This window comes from Sinohyriopsis cumingii, chromosome 14, assembly GCF_028554795.1.
Source record: "Sinohyriopsis cumingii isolate HCF-2022 chromosome 14, ASM2855479v2, whole genome shotgun sequence".
NCBI lineage: Eukaryota > Metazoa > Mollusca > Bivalvia > Unionida > Unionidae > Sinohyriopsis > Sinohyriopsis cumingii.
The window spans coordinates 99,785,460-99,802,741 of record NC_142974.1 but is presented as its reverse complement, the minus strand read 5'-3'; the positions used below and the strand labels follow the sequence as shown (position 1 = coordinate 99,802,741).

The following is a 17,282-nucleotide window of genomic DNA, read 5'->3' as shown; positions in this document are numbered from 1 at the left end:
TCTCGAGCCAGCAACATTCGGAGCATTTTCAGCATAGGAAGAATGACGGATCCTGATGTTTGGCTATCACTTACTTCATTGGTAATGTCAGCAAATGGGACTAACGTGTCCACAGTATTGTTAATCAAGACCCACTGTTAGGCTGTTTGGCTAGGCAGGTCATATAGATTAGCGTAAGCCCAAAAGACTTGTTTATGCTCATATAACGAAACCAACATATTGTATGTAGAATTCCAGCGTGTCTGGACATCCTGGATGAGTTTCTTATGGGCAGTGCCAAATTTTTCCTGCTGCTCTTCAACCTGCTGTTTGCCAGGAGGGAGTGCAGGAACTGGCCGACTAAGGATCGTGAGATCGCCAATACATCATTGAAAGCTTATTGTGAGAGAATGCAATCACTTACAACGAGTTGCAGTCTGTGTGCAAAACAACTGATGCTGTCGATTTGAACCAGACGCGTTGCTTTAACCATGTTTGCACCTCCATCACACAGAAGAACATGGATATGAGTTTTGGAAATGCTGTATTCATCACATAATTTGTCCAGTTTGCTCGTCAAATATTATCCTGTGTGTGATTCATCGAGTGGCGTTGCTGCTAAAGTCACCTGTTTCCGCTAAAAGTCTTCCATCAGCCAGTGTTCCGTAAGACTCAAGGCACCTTGCTTTGTATCGCCTTATGCACGTCAGGTATCAAAGATGTGGAAAAGTACATCTGACTTGGAATTGTATTGTGCGATTCTGCTTTGGTCATCAGACGTCGAATTTCAATGTCTTCAACATCTACTGCCATGTACTCTGCAATAGCTTTGTGCCAACGAATAGCTCTCGGGTCGTCAAATGCAAATGGTTAGTCCGAGTACGATGATTTGCTGCAGCTGCTGAGGTTAACTGATCAGCGTCCTTTTCTTTTGTATCTGCCAGAAACAGGCTATGTTCGACGATTTCCTTCCACCTCTGGAAATGCATGCTTTGCAAAGTGTGCAAATTTGCTTTGGACTCGTCGACTGCATTTACTTTGAAGTAATTCCAGACTAAACTTGAGTGTTTTGAGTTCGACATTATGCATAGGCTTGGTAGTATATTTGATAGTGGACAATCTCTAGTCAATATTAATAATCTAATCGATTCGCGCTCTTGAAACAATGTTTAAAAGCAAGTAAGTTACTACTAAGTTGTCCTTGTGGCTGAATGGATGCACGCACCACGCTCCGAGTCGCACGCTGAAGCAGCTTGGCAGCTATGGTCTCCAGGGGTAACATTGCTGTTGCTGGCATGCCAATATCAATGCTGTATAATATTTGTATGTCAGCGTTCAGCTGCTTCAGCGTGCGACCGCTATTCTTTGATTAGCAGCATTGCAGGAATGGCTAAATAACAGGTTAACTATTGAGTCATAGTTTCGTAGTAGTTAGAAATTTTGCTACTATAATATCTGATCTGCCTAGCTATCTGCTAATGTATATGCTGGAGGTTCAACAGCCACACGAGGCCTCATTTGCTGGTTGTCTGATGTGTTTGGGATGAGTGCATGAATGGTGTTGATAATTTGGTGTGTGTAGATAATCACCGGTAGTTTGCAGCAAGTGTGGTAAAAAGTTTTTACTTTTAAGAATATCGTGTCTTTCAATTAACCCCCAAATCAAATGTTTATTCCTTAATTTCCACTATTTAATTCTGATTTAAAATTCAAGACATGTCAAGATAAATGTTGTGATTGAATTTATGTTTTGGAAATTTGTTTACATCGGCACCGATTATTTCTGCCGATACCAATTATACCGATTCTTCTAATAATCGGCCTGATTATGAGTATGGCTGATTAATCGGTACGGCTTTAACAGATAGTAACTGTTGAGCAGAATATTAGTAGTACCTGTTAAGTATGCTATATATCAGTAGATCTCTAGTTTAATCAGACTTTAGATTTAAAAGTTGTGGTTTAATTTTTTTTATTTGCACAATTGGACACCAATAAATTGCATATGATGAGTTTTATTGGCAAAGGATTTGTAAATGTTGCAGACATGGATAACAATGATATAGCTTGAAAACTCAGGTTAAGCTCTCTAAAGTTTCAGGAAGTCCATACCTTTTTAAAAATCTGCCCCATTGTTAATATACATGTATATATAAACATAACTAATCCATTATATGAACAGGTGTTCCAATAGAAATTTTGAAAATGGATGACAGATCCATCCAACTTTTTGAAGAGGCTCTAAAAGATGGAAAGGAAACTGTGCACAGCATACGTATCATGGTTGTCGGACACATGAGTGTAGGCAAGACAACCTTGGTCAAACGTCTTCTTGGAGAGAAGGTAAACATTTCCGAGAGACATAGTACAGAGGGCATAGACGTCTATGTCAATTGCTGTGATGTTTCTTTGTCAACCCATGAATGGACAAGACAACCAAAAGGTATGTGGGCATACATGATCATTAAAGATCTACCTCTCTGTATGTATACACATGCCATGATGTGATTTGTATCACGTTAAACTGTTATCTCTCCATCCATCTCTATTTCAGTTCTTCACAATAACAAAGTTTTCCACTATCTAATGTTACCAAACTTTGTAAGTAGTTTGCATTTTGGGCAAGGATATACACAAACAAGGTGTAGTTTTTAAGTTTTGATATTTACCTTTTACTGCAAGTATTTCACATTGCGTATGTTGTGTGTATAATTATTGTAATTTTAATATTTGCTTTTTCCTCCTACATATACTTCACGAATCTATATGCTGCTTGCATCCTGTATGCACCTTTTGGCTTTTAGTCACCCCCGGTTGTATGCTATCCTGCTCTATAACATAGCTACATGATGAGTGGTGTCTGTACTAACACCATATAAGCCATTAACCAGACAGTCTTGGTAGAAGTGCCTGGGGGTTCAGGATAGAAGGATTGTATGTGTTCATTTTTGTGCCCATGTATGTGTGTATGTATTTTGGGCTATCATTCTTAACCATGGCTTGAACAAAACGGTTGGTAGTTGACTTGCCCAAAGCTAGTAAATTTTGTCTATCAGGTTTCATAATTTCACTAGTCTAATGGCTGGTTAATCTCGTTATGTGTTAAATTGATTTGTGGCAAGGATTCATGAAGATTGAGCAGGACAAGTATATTTCTGAATCTACTAGTAATTCTGGCTACAAAGAAATTTGTTAAAGCCTAAGCCTTTGGCTAACTTAAAGACCAAATAAAATTATATTAATATTGTTATTATTATTATTATTAAAAGAGAGCTCATATATTATATCACATATGCCATTAAATCTAGACGCTCCTTCCCCACCCAGGTTTTTGTGTCCACAACTTTTATAGTGCCATTGTACACCATTAAAAATGAACCCCTGGCCTCATCTGAGAAAAGCAATGGATGAGGGCATTCGTTTGAATACCAAAATACACCAAGTACAGAAATATGTTTAGTAGGGGTGTGTTCTTTCTCATACTAGCAAAGCTATTAGGTATTGAGCTGGCATGCAACAGCCTGAAAAGAAAAGCTTCACGGAGATGGAACGTCTGTCTGTTCAAGGGAATGTTGGATTCACTATTTTGTCACACCATATCCAAAATGTCTAAATTCAAAAGTTTTGTTTTTTGGGGGGGGTGGCGGGAATGGGGATGAGGCATCATTTCGTGTGACGTATGCATCCTCTCTACCACATCTTTTCCAGGAAACCATGGGGAAAATATGTTTTCATTGTTTTGATCTTTTCTTTTTTAAATTTAAATAGCCTGATTCCATTTGTATGGGGTATCCCAGGTTGGCATCCATTCTAGCTTTTGGAACTTTGATTTTTGAAATTCTTTTCAAAACACCCATCTGTGGCTTTTAGTGGGATTTCCAAGGGTAAATCAGATATATGTAGTTTTCCTGTTTTCTTCTTGATTTTCCTCATGATTTTCACTGTTTTTTATGACTATAGTTGTTTCTCCTCCTATTGATAATTTCCTATGTGGTATTATTGTTTCATTTCCTACAGGCCTTACAATGCATGTATTTCCTTTGTCTCCTTTCCTATTTAACCCTTCTGTCTATTTATTGAAGTTTATATTTCTTACATCTAATCCAACTATTACCAATGACATTGTAAGTCATATTTCCATTGGTATTGCAGACAGGTCAATCTCCCATGTCCCTTTTTAATAACAACATTGTAAAAATTGTCCCTCACTTGTCTCTATTCTTTTAGTGTCAAAGTACTTTCTTTTCCAGCTCCAACAGTTACCTGCTTCTCAACGTTATCATTCTGCACGTGCAGCATGCGTATAACAATTTTCTATTTGTCCAAAGATATATTTCAATATTATAGATGTATAATCGTTTCTTTCTGTCACTGCATATTTGCACATAATTCTTTCAAAATTTTTAGTCCTGGAAATGCATATACTTAAGGGCAGTTTGTTTTGTTCCTGCGATGGCAGATCAATATTCAAAAGTTTTATTTTAATATTAAATCATTACTCATTTGGGACCCTCTATATAACTGAGTGGAGCATGTAGCTGTCCTTACGTGACCTGTAACTGCCAGATCATTTGTAGCAACACAAATGTTAATCCCACCCACGCACCCGTATATTACCATAGCTCCCCCTAAAAATTAGCTTTGTGCTTTTCTTTTAAATAATTATTCACATATTCATTTTTCATTTTCTTTTTTTTATAAATAATTTTGTAAAAATGTTTAAACTTGACAAAGTACTATTGTACACACTAATATGCATTCAAAAAGTTTTTGGTGAGTTGGAAAAGTTCTGCTAATTTTATTTAAAATTTAGTTCAACATTCAAAACGATTCTTACACTCTTGAAAACAAATACATGGTGAAAGATTGGCATTGCCACTAAAATCTAACAGATGTGTTATTATGCCCTTAACCACTTCCAGTTTATATTATTCAGGAAAATTATAGTGCTCAAATAACAAAATCTCAGTCTCTTGCAGACTTTATTTATTAGACATTGAATCCTCCTTTTCTGGTTTGGCTCATTCATAACTAATGGCATCTTTTCATTCAGTTCAGTGACCTGCTTGTTACTATCTTCAGGACACACGGTACTAATTATACGGAAGAACTGTGAACCAATCTAGAAATGGGTGAAGAAATAATAGAGTATTTCAGGTTTGGTGGTCCATAATTGGTTAATAATGAAAATTAAAATTATAGGAAAAATATCATTTGAGAGCTTATCCCATATGTAATGTAAAAAAAATATTGACAAATTTCTACTGATGCAATTTTAGCACTTTTACAGGCTTGACTCAGGAGTACTCAATACTGAAAGTAGCACCTGATTCATTTGGTGCAGAATCAATAACAAGTGTTTCATGAACATGTATGTAAACAAAGTGCCGCGGGTCATATGGTGTTCTCCACACATAAGCTTGCACCAAGGTTAGATGTGCATGAAGAATTATAGGTGTCATTATCAGCATCCAGAAATTTTATGTTATTGAATTTTGAATATGATAGTGTTTCCATATGTTTACCATTGCAGTTGAATTAGTACTGTGAGTCCTTCATATGTATCATCTACATATGGTAACGTCTCTTGTTTATAAAAGATATCTTCGGTTTCTCTGTATGTAGCACCATCGAAGGTTTGCACACCATTCAACTTTGGGGTGCAACTTTTTCTGACTACAGCTGGTTCCTGAAGTTCTCGTCTTCTAATTCTTAATTTGTCTCCAGGAGTCAGGTCTGAAAGCTGTTTAGCTGTTCTTTCATACTGTTTTTTTTTTCTTGTTGCTTATATTTCCTTTCACCCCGTTTCCTTTTTAGGTCTCTTTGTATAATAACTTCAGGACGTAGCTGTATATTGGTGGTAAGCAATGTCGATCGAAAACTTCGAATCATCAGCATTTGTGTGGGGAGATTTTATATCATCAATTTTGATACTCCAATATCGATACATATCGGTCTTTCCATCTCTCTTTGCCTTTTTGAGAATTCCTTTGATAGTTGAATGGACCTTTTTTCTAAGCCATTAGACTTGATACTTGGGACTTGACATATTGTGTTTGAATCCCCAGGTGTTTGCAAACTGACCATACTCTTTTGAGGAGAATTGTGGTCCATTTTCACTCCTTACTTGAGGTATTCTATGTCTTGCAAAAACTTGACTTTGCGTATGTGATTAGAGTGCTTGCTCACATATTTTCTAACCTGGCAACTTCTAAATATATGGAGCAATAGTCTACTATCAAGACATAGCTGTAATTATTATACATAAATAAATATGTTCCAAACATTTACTATGGTGCAGTGGGTTGTGTAGGTAACAGTGGTTCATTTTTGTTTACTTTCTATATTCCTAGCAAGTAGAACAATTCGATATTGTGTCTCCAATTTGTGAATTCGTGCCAGGTCAATACATAATGTCTCTTGCTCGTTTCTTTGTCTTCTCAATGCCCATAGGATTTTTGTGCAACTCCTTTAGCATTTCTTTCTGGAGAGCATTTTGTATTACAAGCTTTTCTACTTTAAAAACTAATCTATCCATTTCTGAAAGTTCATCTCTGCAGTTCCATAAATTTCTGATTAAGAAGGGTATGAGATGTTTATCATTTGGCCACCACTTTTTGAATCAATTTGCTCATAATTGGTCATTGTACTATCAAGTTTAGTTCCATTCTTCTTTGCTTCTATCTGTGTATCTGTAATCTGTATATCTGACATGATGATGTGCACAAAGCACTCAGTTTGACTCTCTATGTTCATATCGGATGTGTCTGTCTGTATGTTCTGGACAATGTGTCTGCCACAGTTAATTCTCTTCCTGGACAACACGTTAAATCAAAACTGTAATTCTGCACTCTTAAAAGCATTCTCTGAAGTCTTGACAGTGTGGGAGATGGAGGTTTCTTGAGGACTGATATACTGATTAAATCTTTCAAGAAAAAATAACACAACTAACAGCTCTTTTTCAATCTGTGCATACCTTTTTTCTGCATCTGTTCAAGACCTTGATGCAGATGCTATGGGTTTGCCTGACCGCATTAACATTGCATCAAATCCTATTTAAATATTAAATATATGTCATTGTAGCATACAAATGTTAGTCCAGATTGGCATTTTTCCAAAATTCAGTGTCAGATTTATTTCCTAGCATCTCTATAAAACCTTTTTAAGTTTTTCATCATGATCTTTTCGTTTGTATTTCCCCTAACAATTATGTCATCTATCTCAGTTTCCATTCCATCCCAGACAGATCCTCAAAAGAATGTGCCATGTGTTTCTGGAACACTTGTTGAGCAGATGTAATACTGAGAGGTGTTCTCACTCAGGTATAGCAATATCTACCAAATGGGGTGTTAAGTGTTGTCAATAACTGACTTTCTTCATCCAGGGGTATTTGCCAGTAACCATGATTGACATCTATTTTGGAGAAAACCTTAGCTCCAGCCATCCTTATGGTTGTATCTTCAATTGTAGAAAGTTGGTAATGCTCTCGTTTGATAGCTTGATTCAGATTTCATGAATCTAGACAAATTTATAGTTTTCCTGAGTTGGGTGTTTCAAAAATTACCCATTCTGTTGGTTCATCTACTTTCCATATTATATTTTTCCGTTCCATCTCATCCAAAGTTGATTTGAGTGGTTCTTGTGAAGCTGTAGAAACATTCCATGGTAGATTAATGACATGTTTCACAATTTTTGTCAAGTAGGATATAATATTTTTTTTCTTCAAACATCCTAAACAATTGAATACACTTGGAAATTCTTTCATAATATGAAATGTCCTTATTCTGTGCCTCTCAACCGTAACGTTCTGCTTGTGGGTGCAATAGTCCTCAAAATTCTTAATAAGTGAATCAATTCTTACCACTTTATTGACCTCAAATGTAATATTGCAAAATACTTGTACTGAGTGCAAATCTTGAGATGCTCTGAATCCAAAGAAAAGGCGGTTGGTTGTTTGTTGTGATATAAAAATCAAGTTCTTGATTCATGCAACATAATTTTTATATCTCTATGACAATTATATTGTCACCATAGTAGCTTGTGAGACAGGTTTTGGTTGGTTTTACATCAATACTGTCAATATTTATTGTTTCAAAAATGTGTCTTGGAAAGATGTTTACTTGCAAGCCAGTATCAATTTCAATTTTACATCAGTACCATGAAGAGTCAGAGTGACATACCATTCTTTGTCAATGATTTTAATGTTTGCCTTTGTCAGAGTTCCTACAAAAGATGCTTCTTCCTCTTCAGTTGAGTACTCTTACATACCATGAACCTGTTGTGTCTTGCAGCATTTCAGAAATTGATGCTGTTTTCCACACCTATAGCATGTTTTCATCCATAGGCAGGACACCGACGTTATGCATGTAATTTGCTATATTTTCCACAGTTGAATAATCTTGAGTCTGATTTTATGTTCATCAATTCCGCTTTCTTTGCTTGTGCCATTATTATTTCTTTTTTCTTCATTTTCACACCAAGAATTTCTGATGCAGCTGCCGAATTTTGCATATTTTAATCTGTTTTTGGATGCTTTGTCTGCTCTGCAGACAGCCACATTTTTGTTATATCAGATGATCTTCTCGTAAAAGTCTTTTACTTTTTGAGAATTAGTCCCACAGACAGATCTATCTTTAATCATTTCATCCTGTAGATCGTTAAATCTGTAGTTATTTGCAATCAGTTTATGTTCAGTTACATATTGTTCAATGTTTTCATTCTTTTGTTGGATTCGTGTGGGTATTGAATCTGTGCCTCTCAACCGTAACGTTCTGCTTGTGGGTGCAATAGTCCTCAAAATTCTTAATAAGTGAATCAATTCTTTCCACTTTATTGGCCTCAAATGTAATATTGTTGCAAATGTCCCTACCATCCTGACCAATAATATATAGAAAAGCAATAAATTTTTCTTTGTCTTTTTAATCTGCAAGCACAACACCTAAGTGAAACTACATAGTCCACTTTCAGCTCTTCCACATTTCTGCTAGATGATGTGAATTAAAATCCATTTTAGTAGTTGATTGAGTTTATCGATGGTGTCACAATTAACACATAAAATTGTGCATCCAGATTTCAGTATTGTTATGGAGGTATACTTCTTAATGGTATAAATCCAACTTACTCCAAACTTTTCATTTTTGATATCATGTTATGTTTGGCTGAATAACACAAACAAAGGTTTGGTCTAACTACTTTAATGGCTAGATTACAACTGACTAAAATGGAGAAAACACATGCAAACTAAAACGTTACCATATGGCATGTAGAGTTGCAACTGATTGTGGAGCCTGGAGTTGACCTCTTGTGACCTGTTCCTGTCAAATCATTTGAAGCAGTAGAATGTTAACACCGTATATTATCACTATACAAATCAAGCAAGAACACATCAGTCTCTGACAGGAAAATATGTTCACTTGATCTGTTCCTCTGAGCAGCACGTGCTCACTTTGGAGAGTGTCTGATTTGTAATACAAAGGATATGGGTTCAGTACCCATCCAGGCTAACCCAAGTCAATGGCCTTATAGTATCCCCCGGAAAGACACTTAGCTCCCATTTCCTCATCATAACAAGGCCAATAGTGCATTAGAAATGACATAAATAAACAACAAAAAGCAAATAATTTTTTTAAATAAAAGATTTAAATAATCTACGAAAAATTCCAGAATTAAATTTCCTTTCTATTGACCCTATATAGAGATAATTGGTGAGACTACTCTTAATAGCCAATATTTCAATGAACATTTTACACAATATGATTTATGTGTAACCACCAGCAAAATTAACTTCAAACTAGAGACATGATTCTAAATGTACCTTTCTGATCTATTCTTGATCCTGAGGCTGAGGTGTTGATTCATAACATCAGCGAAATATTCAGAAAATGTTACAATTAATTATGTGCAGGGTATATTGATCAATCCTGTATTAATTTCGTGAATGTACCATATAAATTAAGACTACTTGATGAAAATTTAATTGATTTGAGGGAATACGCAGTAATTACGGCTGTCTTGTTGGGGGAGGCCTCAATAAAACTTGAAGTTTGCATTTCAGTATGGCTGTACCCATGTAAACCAAAATACGTTATGCTTCCCATTGTTCTCTTCTATCAGTTGTTGTTGTAGGATTTAATGCCATTTTTCAGCACAGGGTAGGCTATATATTGCAGGCAGTATTAATGGTCGATGAAGAACCCTGGAAAGAACCACTTACCCACGAAAAGCTACTGGCAAGCATTCCCACATACTGACATTGACCGAATCTGAGACTAGAACCCACACAGATAGAGGTGAGATGTCAGTGATCTGTAATGGTGAACACTTTAGATCACTGACAGCCACTCTGGGCCCCCTCTCTCCTATCAGGATTTAGTTGTCTGCTGATTTTGCCTATAATTTCATGCTAATATAAATTGAAGCGGCTGATTGATACATATCAATCCAATTACTTTTACTGAAGTTGACAAAATATTTGGGAAGGCTACATCATTTATAGTTGAAAAATGTGCTCCATCGATCAGAAGTTAAACCACTGGAAAAGACAATAACAATATTCAAAGAGCATAACATAGCTAGGAATATGAGCACTAGTCTTCCAGTGCATAAATCAAGACATAAAGTACAGCAAAAAGACAATATAGTGATAAAAGTCTTTGTGTTTTTAAACCACATCAGATAGCATAATTGTTACCAGTTGCCTATAAATATAACATATAAATATATAATACTACAAGGAAGGACACATTTTCCCTTCTCATATGACCTTTCTTAGAATCTAGTGATTCTGTATATGTATGAGACAGTAAACTTTGTCAAAGGTCTTTGAAAAAATATATGTGTTTCCAGTGACCCAGTCTACACAAATTAGATGGTATTGACCCTAGAAAGGTTTTCAGCAATGCAAAAAATTCAGTATTGGTCATGCCCTGTGTTCCACATCCAGACCAGTGACTTTAGATTGGAAACTGTGATGTGAAGTAATATAATCTATATAAAGAGTAAAGACCTTACTGCCCACTTGTTTCCATGTCATTACCAGAACCACATTGTTTTGTATTTTAGACTAATTTACATTTTCATTGCCATTTTGATTGGCAAATACAAATCAGAATTCAGTTGTATGTCCAGCTTCGTTTGTTTTCAGATTCAGGACAGGATTATCGACTGCAACGGATTGCCAAAGTCCTGAGTGAGCAACATTCAGTGAAGGGCAAGGTTGCTGATGAACAGGTCATAATCCCTCCTGAAGGAGACAGAACTGAGAGTTTTGAAAAGAGTCTTGTTGCTGTTGAAGATCAGGATGTAGAAGTACTATACCACCGTTCTTCTGAAGAAGACATTGGCAAAGATCTTCCATCTACCACTAGTCAGCAAGAAGAATCCCTTGCTCCTCAGCAAGAAGAATCCTCTTCAGTTGTAGTTCAGAAGAAGCCCACCCAGTCTGAAACAAACACGATATCCATGTTAAAATTGTTGAAAGAAAATGTCAATAAATTAGTAGGTACTGGCAAAAACTCACTTATGACAATATGGGATTTCGCAGGCCAGTATTCATTCTATACGACACACCAGACATTCCTGACAAGACGAGCCATATATCTCTTGGTTTCTGATGTCAGTGGGCAGGTTACTGATCTTGTGGCTGATGAGTGTTATTTTGATAGTAAAGGGATAATGAAGTGCAAAGTTCACGGTGAGTTCTGTTCTACTACTACTTCACTGACAAAATGAATTAAATTTACTCGACATTGTTCATCACTTTCTATAATAATGTAGTCTGTAGTTTCTTTCTATAATAATGCAGTTAGAGCACAGACTTATTCCACACTGGAAAGATTAGATCATAGAAATAAAAAATTGCATTTAGAGACACTTGTCTTGCATGGAAATTGAATGAACAATTTGACATCAACAATTACATGTACCTTGGAATCCAGGTACATGGATGTATTCCTTTCCACATCCAAGATTAACCTTTCTATTATTATTTTCTTTTAATTCAGTATCATTTTATTTTGGCTTCTTTGAATTTGGAACGTGACACTCTTCATTTTGCATCTATCTTTATGTATCTAATAAATGACCTCATTATAAAAACTAAGACGTGCAGTTCATGGCCAGGAAAGAAATATTGTAATGTTTTAATTTGACATCAGTTCTATGTTGCATACCTCAATCAAACTTTGTGTAAGGCTTACAGTTAGGATAAGGAACATTCCTGTTGATTTTGGAATCAAAGGGTCAATGGTTGCAGGAATACAGAAATGGTTTCTAAACAACATTCATTCTGCAATGCAGACTTGGACCAAACTTTGTGGATTGCTTGCGATTAGGATAAGAAAAAACCCTAACAATATGAGGATTAAAAACATCAGAGGTAAAGGTGGCTGTTACAGAAAGAAGAAAACGGTTTTTGCATATATATTTCATTTACTTACATAAACATTACCCTCTTTAAATATAGTCATTATTATTATTATTATTAGTAACAGCCATTTTCCGTTGGGCAGGCATATAATGTGACATTCACATTACTCTTGTGCATGATTTATTTTCAGAGTTAACTGACGTTTGGCTAAACTCAATACATTCATGTGCATCATGTCCTGAAGCTGGCAGCCCCCCTGTGATTTTGGTGGGAACACATGTGGATAAAATTTCACAGGTACAAATTAAGTCTAGGAATGTCAGTGTTACAGGTTTTTCTTTTAGGCCTCTTTAACTCTGCTAGATGTTGTTGACCCTAGGAGCTTATGGATGGTCTGTTGTCCATTGTCCATCTGTCAGTAAGTTTGTTATCATTACTGTTCCTGAACTACTTGGACGATTCCCATGAAACACTGCAAACACATTCATCCCATGGACTAGTTTTTCTTAAATTCTGCTGCTCAGACATCCAGTATGCTTGCCACATTGGCCATTCTGTAAATCTTGTTATTGCTGTTTCTCCTGATTGGATGTTCATATTATCATGATGTTGCAACTAAATGATTTATGATATTCAGTCTGGCTATCACTGTAGCTATCTTTTACATTTTATTATTACAAATCTTCTGAATGGAGAGTCACTTAAAGATAGGATTTTTGACCATAATTATTTTTAATGAGGTCTAGTTGGTCCTAAGTGAAATAGTACTGTTCTGACATCCAAAATGGGTGTTATGGCAGCCATTTTGAACATCTCTTTGTTTCAATAAGCATCATGGACTTAAATACTTCCTATGATGTATCAAAGTTCATCCAAAATAAAAACTGCTGATCTGATGTCTACTATGACTGCCACAGTGGCCATTTTGAAATTTGTGTTGTCACTATTTCTGATGAATACTCTCATTAGCATGGGTTTTCACTAAAAGATCATTTGATGTGTAGTTACTCTTAAATGAAAATGGTGCCGTTCCAACATCCAATATGGCCACCATATCAGCCATCATACAAACCTTGATATTGCTGCTCCATCTAACAGAAGGTCATGCTCAACACCAACATCAAGTATTCGTTAAAACACTTTTGATGTCAAATTCATGTTAAATGAAAACGATTCCAATTTGACATTCAAAATCTCGAAAATCTTGTTATCACTACTACTCAGTGGGTTTTTCAATAAAATACATCTTTAGATGTCTTCTTGCTTCCAGATGAAAATAGTGCTGATCTGACAACCAGTATGGACAAAGGGGAGACAACTTGAAAACCTTGTTATCCCAACCCCACCTGAACTGAAAGTCGTATTGACATGGGGTTTTCACCGAAAGATTTACTATGATATTCAGTTAATCTTAAATGAAAATGTTACCAATCTCATCCACAATATGGCCATCAGACAGCAGCCATCTTCAAAATCTTATCAGTCTTCTCCTGAATGGACGTTCTTACCAACATGAGGTTTGCACTAAAATACTTCTCATGATGTCTAGTTGATCCTAAATATTAAACTCAACTGTGTTGATCAGATGTCTAACATGGCTGCCACTGTTACCACCTTTAAAATATTTTTATCACTATTCCTGAATGAATGCTTATATCGGCATGGGGTTTTCACCAAAATACTTTTTATGTTTCATTGATTATAAATTAAAGTGTTACTGCAGTACCACTTTTATTTTATCTTAGGTTTCAAATAAGTGGTCATCTAGAAAATCATGTTTTGCTACTGTTTAATTGAAAGTCATTTTGCCATAGGGATTTCATCAGAAAAATTCCTCTGTTGTCTAGTTTGTCCTTAATGAAAACGACCAACCCTCAATAAGGCCACTGTGGTGGCTATCTTAAAAGTATGCTTACCTCTACACCTCACAAAGGGATGATATATCAAAATGGGGTTTCCGCCAGTAGACTACTTATGACTCTTTCTTGGTCCTAAATGAAAAGGGTGCCAGTCATACAACCAATATGGATGCCATGATGACTCTCTCAGACAGCATAATCCCTCTGGATGGATTACCATTGTGACATAAGGTTTTCACTCACCAAAAGACTGCAAATGATGTATACTTTGTCCTAAATGGAAATGGTGCCAAGCTGACATTCATTGTGTTCACCATGGTAGAAAATGGTGGCTGGTGAGAAATAGTCTAAGTGAAGTGGGATTAGTTCCCTCTAATTACGTGAAGGTGCAGGTGAGTTTAAAAATTTCAGGAACTGTTATTCTAGCCCACATTTTCTACTCACATCTGTGACCGCTCTGGTGGCCTAGTGGTTAGAGCTTCATTCTCGGAAGCGGGAGGTCATGGGTTCGAAACCCAGCCAAGTCATACCAAAGACTTACAAAAATCTCACTAACAACTACCTCGCTTGGCGCTCAGCATTAAGAAGTTAGTGTTAGGACTGGTAGGCCTGGTGTCAGGATAATGTGACTGGGTGGGACATCATGCTACGTGTCTGCAGCATGATGCCCCAGTGTTAGGCGTCACTATAAGCTGCCCCACTGCAGATATCTTTGCGATATGACTGAAAAACTGTTAAAAGCTACGTTAAAAACCTAATCACACACCACTCTAATCTGCTCATTTCCGCATGTAAATCGTTGTGGATTTTTCACTCTAATCTGTTCATTTCCTGCATTGCAACACCAGATTAATCTAGTTTCCTTGTAATATTTTCATCTGAATCATGAAACTTAGTAAAACGAATCGCCTTTATGATTATTACACTATATTTAAAATAGGTTACTGAGACCCATATTCCATATACTTTGGTTCAATTTTGAGTAATTATGCAACCTCAGTATTCCAACTGTGTGGCAGGACTAAATTCACTCATTGCAATACAGTCATGTGTCCCCAGTAACTAAACCGTGTGACAGGACTAGAATTAGTCATATTAAAGCAGTTTTGAATTTTCAATTGTATACACTTGAAAATGCGAAGTTATTATTTTGCATGTACAAATAGATTATGTGGGAGTATGTTTGATAACATGGATTTGAGATGTTTGCATCTAGGGTACATTTCAAATCGACTTTTAAAAAAATACATATGAACATGAATGCTTATAAAGTTATTTGAGTATTTATGCAAGAAAACAATGAGAAAAGTGAAACTTTACTTGTCTGTTTAGTTTTTATTTGTTAGATCATTTTTCCTTAAGGTCAAGGTATGCCTCTGTGTTTGTTGTCCATCAATAATGTCAAGTTATCTTATGGTTTTGTTTGTACATTTGTCACCCATTAATAAGGTCAACTAATCTTATGGTTTTGTCTCTATATTTGTCATCCATCATTAAGGTCAAGTTAACTTTCGTGTCGCTCTGCATTTGTCATCCATCAGTCCGTCAGCAGTGCTTGTGACTGTTGTTAAGACCATAGTTCTAATCTGAGTTTGATAAAACTTAAAATATGGGCTTATATCAGTGAGATCTCAAACATGTTATGATAGCCTGTGAAAAGGATGCATGTTAATATAATAGCTATCTTGCATCATTTACTGGTTCTTGTTAAACTCTGAAGGTCACTCATCTCTTCAAATATTGATCTTTCTAGCAAATTTCATTTTAACCTAAATATCTCACCAATGAATGAGACCAGTGTGTATTAATGGGGTGGTATTGCATCTGTTTGGTTCACATTGCCTGCACTATAGTGATAATATTTCTAATCCAACTTTGACCAAATTAGGTAAATAGGTTTAAATGCTCAAAATCAAAGTTGAGGACATCTACAAGTGAAATCTCCACATTATAAGATGGCGTTCCTGCATTCATTCCGCTGACCTTTTCATCCACTTAGCGATTATGAGTAAGATTTTACTCCAGTTTGATTATGAGTGAGACTGATGAATATCAATGCGGTCATCCTGTACCTGATTAGCAGAGGTTTTTACCACTATAAAGACATCATGTTAAATAGGACTTTGATCAATTTGGTAATTCGGTATATATTAAAACTTAAACTTACTTTTATAAACAGTGAAATTATCACTGTTACTCTATGCAACCCTAGTGAGCAAGTTATGCCCTCTTTGGTCTCTTGTATCACTGCAAGTAAAGGTAATCTAATTAACTGTTTGCTCTTGTGCATCGATATAAATGACTTTTTGGGTATTAATTTATTTTGCTTATGTATTATGTATATAAAATAATTTTTTTCAAATCAAATAATCAGACAAAGAGAAAAGAACTTCATTTTAGTTATAAAAATATAAATTTAAACAGTGCAAGCCCCGCAAGATAAAATATATTTTGAAATAAAAGAGCAACAACAGCATTGCGGCCATTTTATTTTGTTACATAGATGTGGTGGTACGATAAGTATTAACATGGCTTTTATATAACCAAAACAACTCGCTAGTCATCATGCAGACAGATTTACAGAGAAATATCAGTCTTTGGAGTTGTTCTATATACAACTAGTTAGTCAGCATGCAGACAGATTTACAGAGAAACATCAGTCTTTGGAGTTGTTCTGTGTACAACTAGTTAGTCAGCATGCAAACAGATTTACAGAGAAAAATCAGTCTTTGGAGTTGTTCTATATACAACTAGTTAGTCAGCATGCAGACAGATTTACAGAGAAATATCAGTCTTTGGAGTTGTTCTGTATGCATATAGTAAAATGTGAATATTCTGAAATTTTTATCAGCACAGATTTCAATTAAGATGCACAAAATGAGTGAACAAAAACGCAATTTTAATAAAATTTACAAAAGAAAACTAACTGTAAAAGATATAATTAGCATGATCCTGTTCCATACTTTGCAAATAAATCAAAGACAATTCATATTGTCTGGCAGAAACACAAAACGTATGATGGATAAACATGTAAATTATATAAATAAGCACATTTGCCATTATTGACTTTTTGGCAA

At 35.7% G+C, this 17,282-nt stretch overlaps 1 protein-coding gene across 7 annotated transcripts in view; it reads left to right on the top strand.

The window, feature by feature from the left end:
- Positions 1–17,282, top strand: part of LOC149784482 (uncharacterized) — a 134,449-nt gene that overhangs the window by 75,349 nt on the left and 41,818 nt on the right. For all 7 annotated transcript variants that reach the window (XM_089932561.1, XM_089932560.1, XM_089932566.1 and 4 more), the window contains 3 exons: positions 2,162–2,422; positions 11,123–11,671; positions 12,537–12,643. In XM_089932561.1, coding sequence (XP_089788687.1) covers positions 2,162–2,422; positions 11,123–11,671; positions 12,537–12,643 — 917 coding nt within the window. The remainder of the gene's footprint in view (positions 1–2,161; positions 2,423–11,122; positions 11,672–12,536; positions 12,644–17,282) is intronic.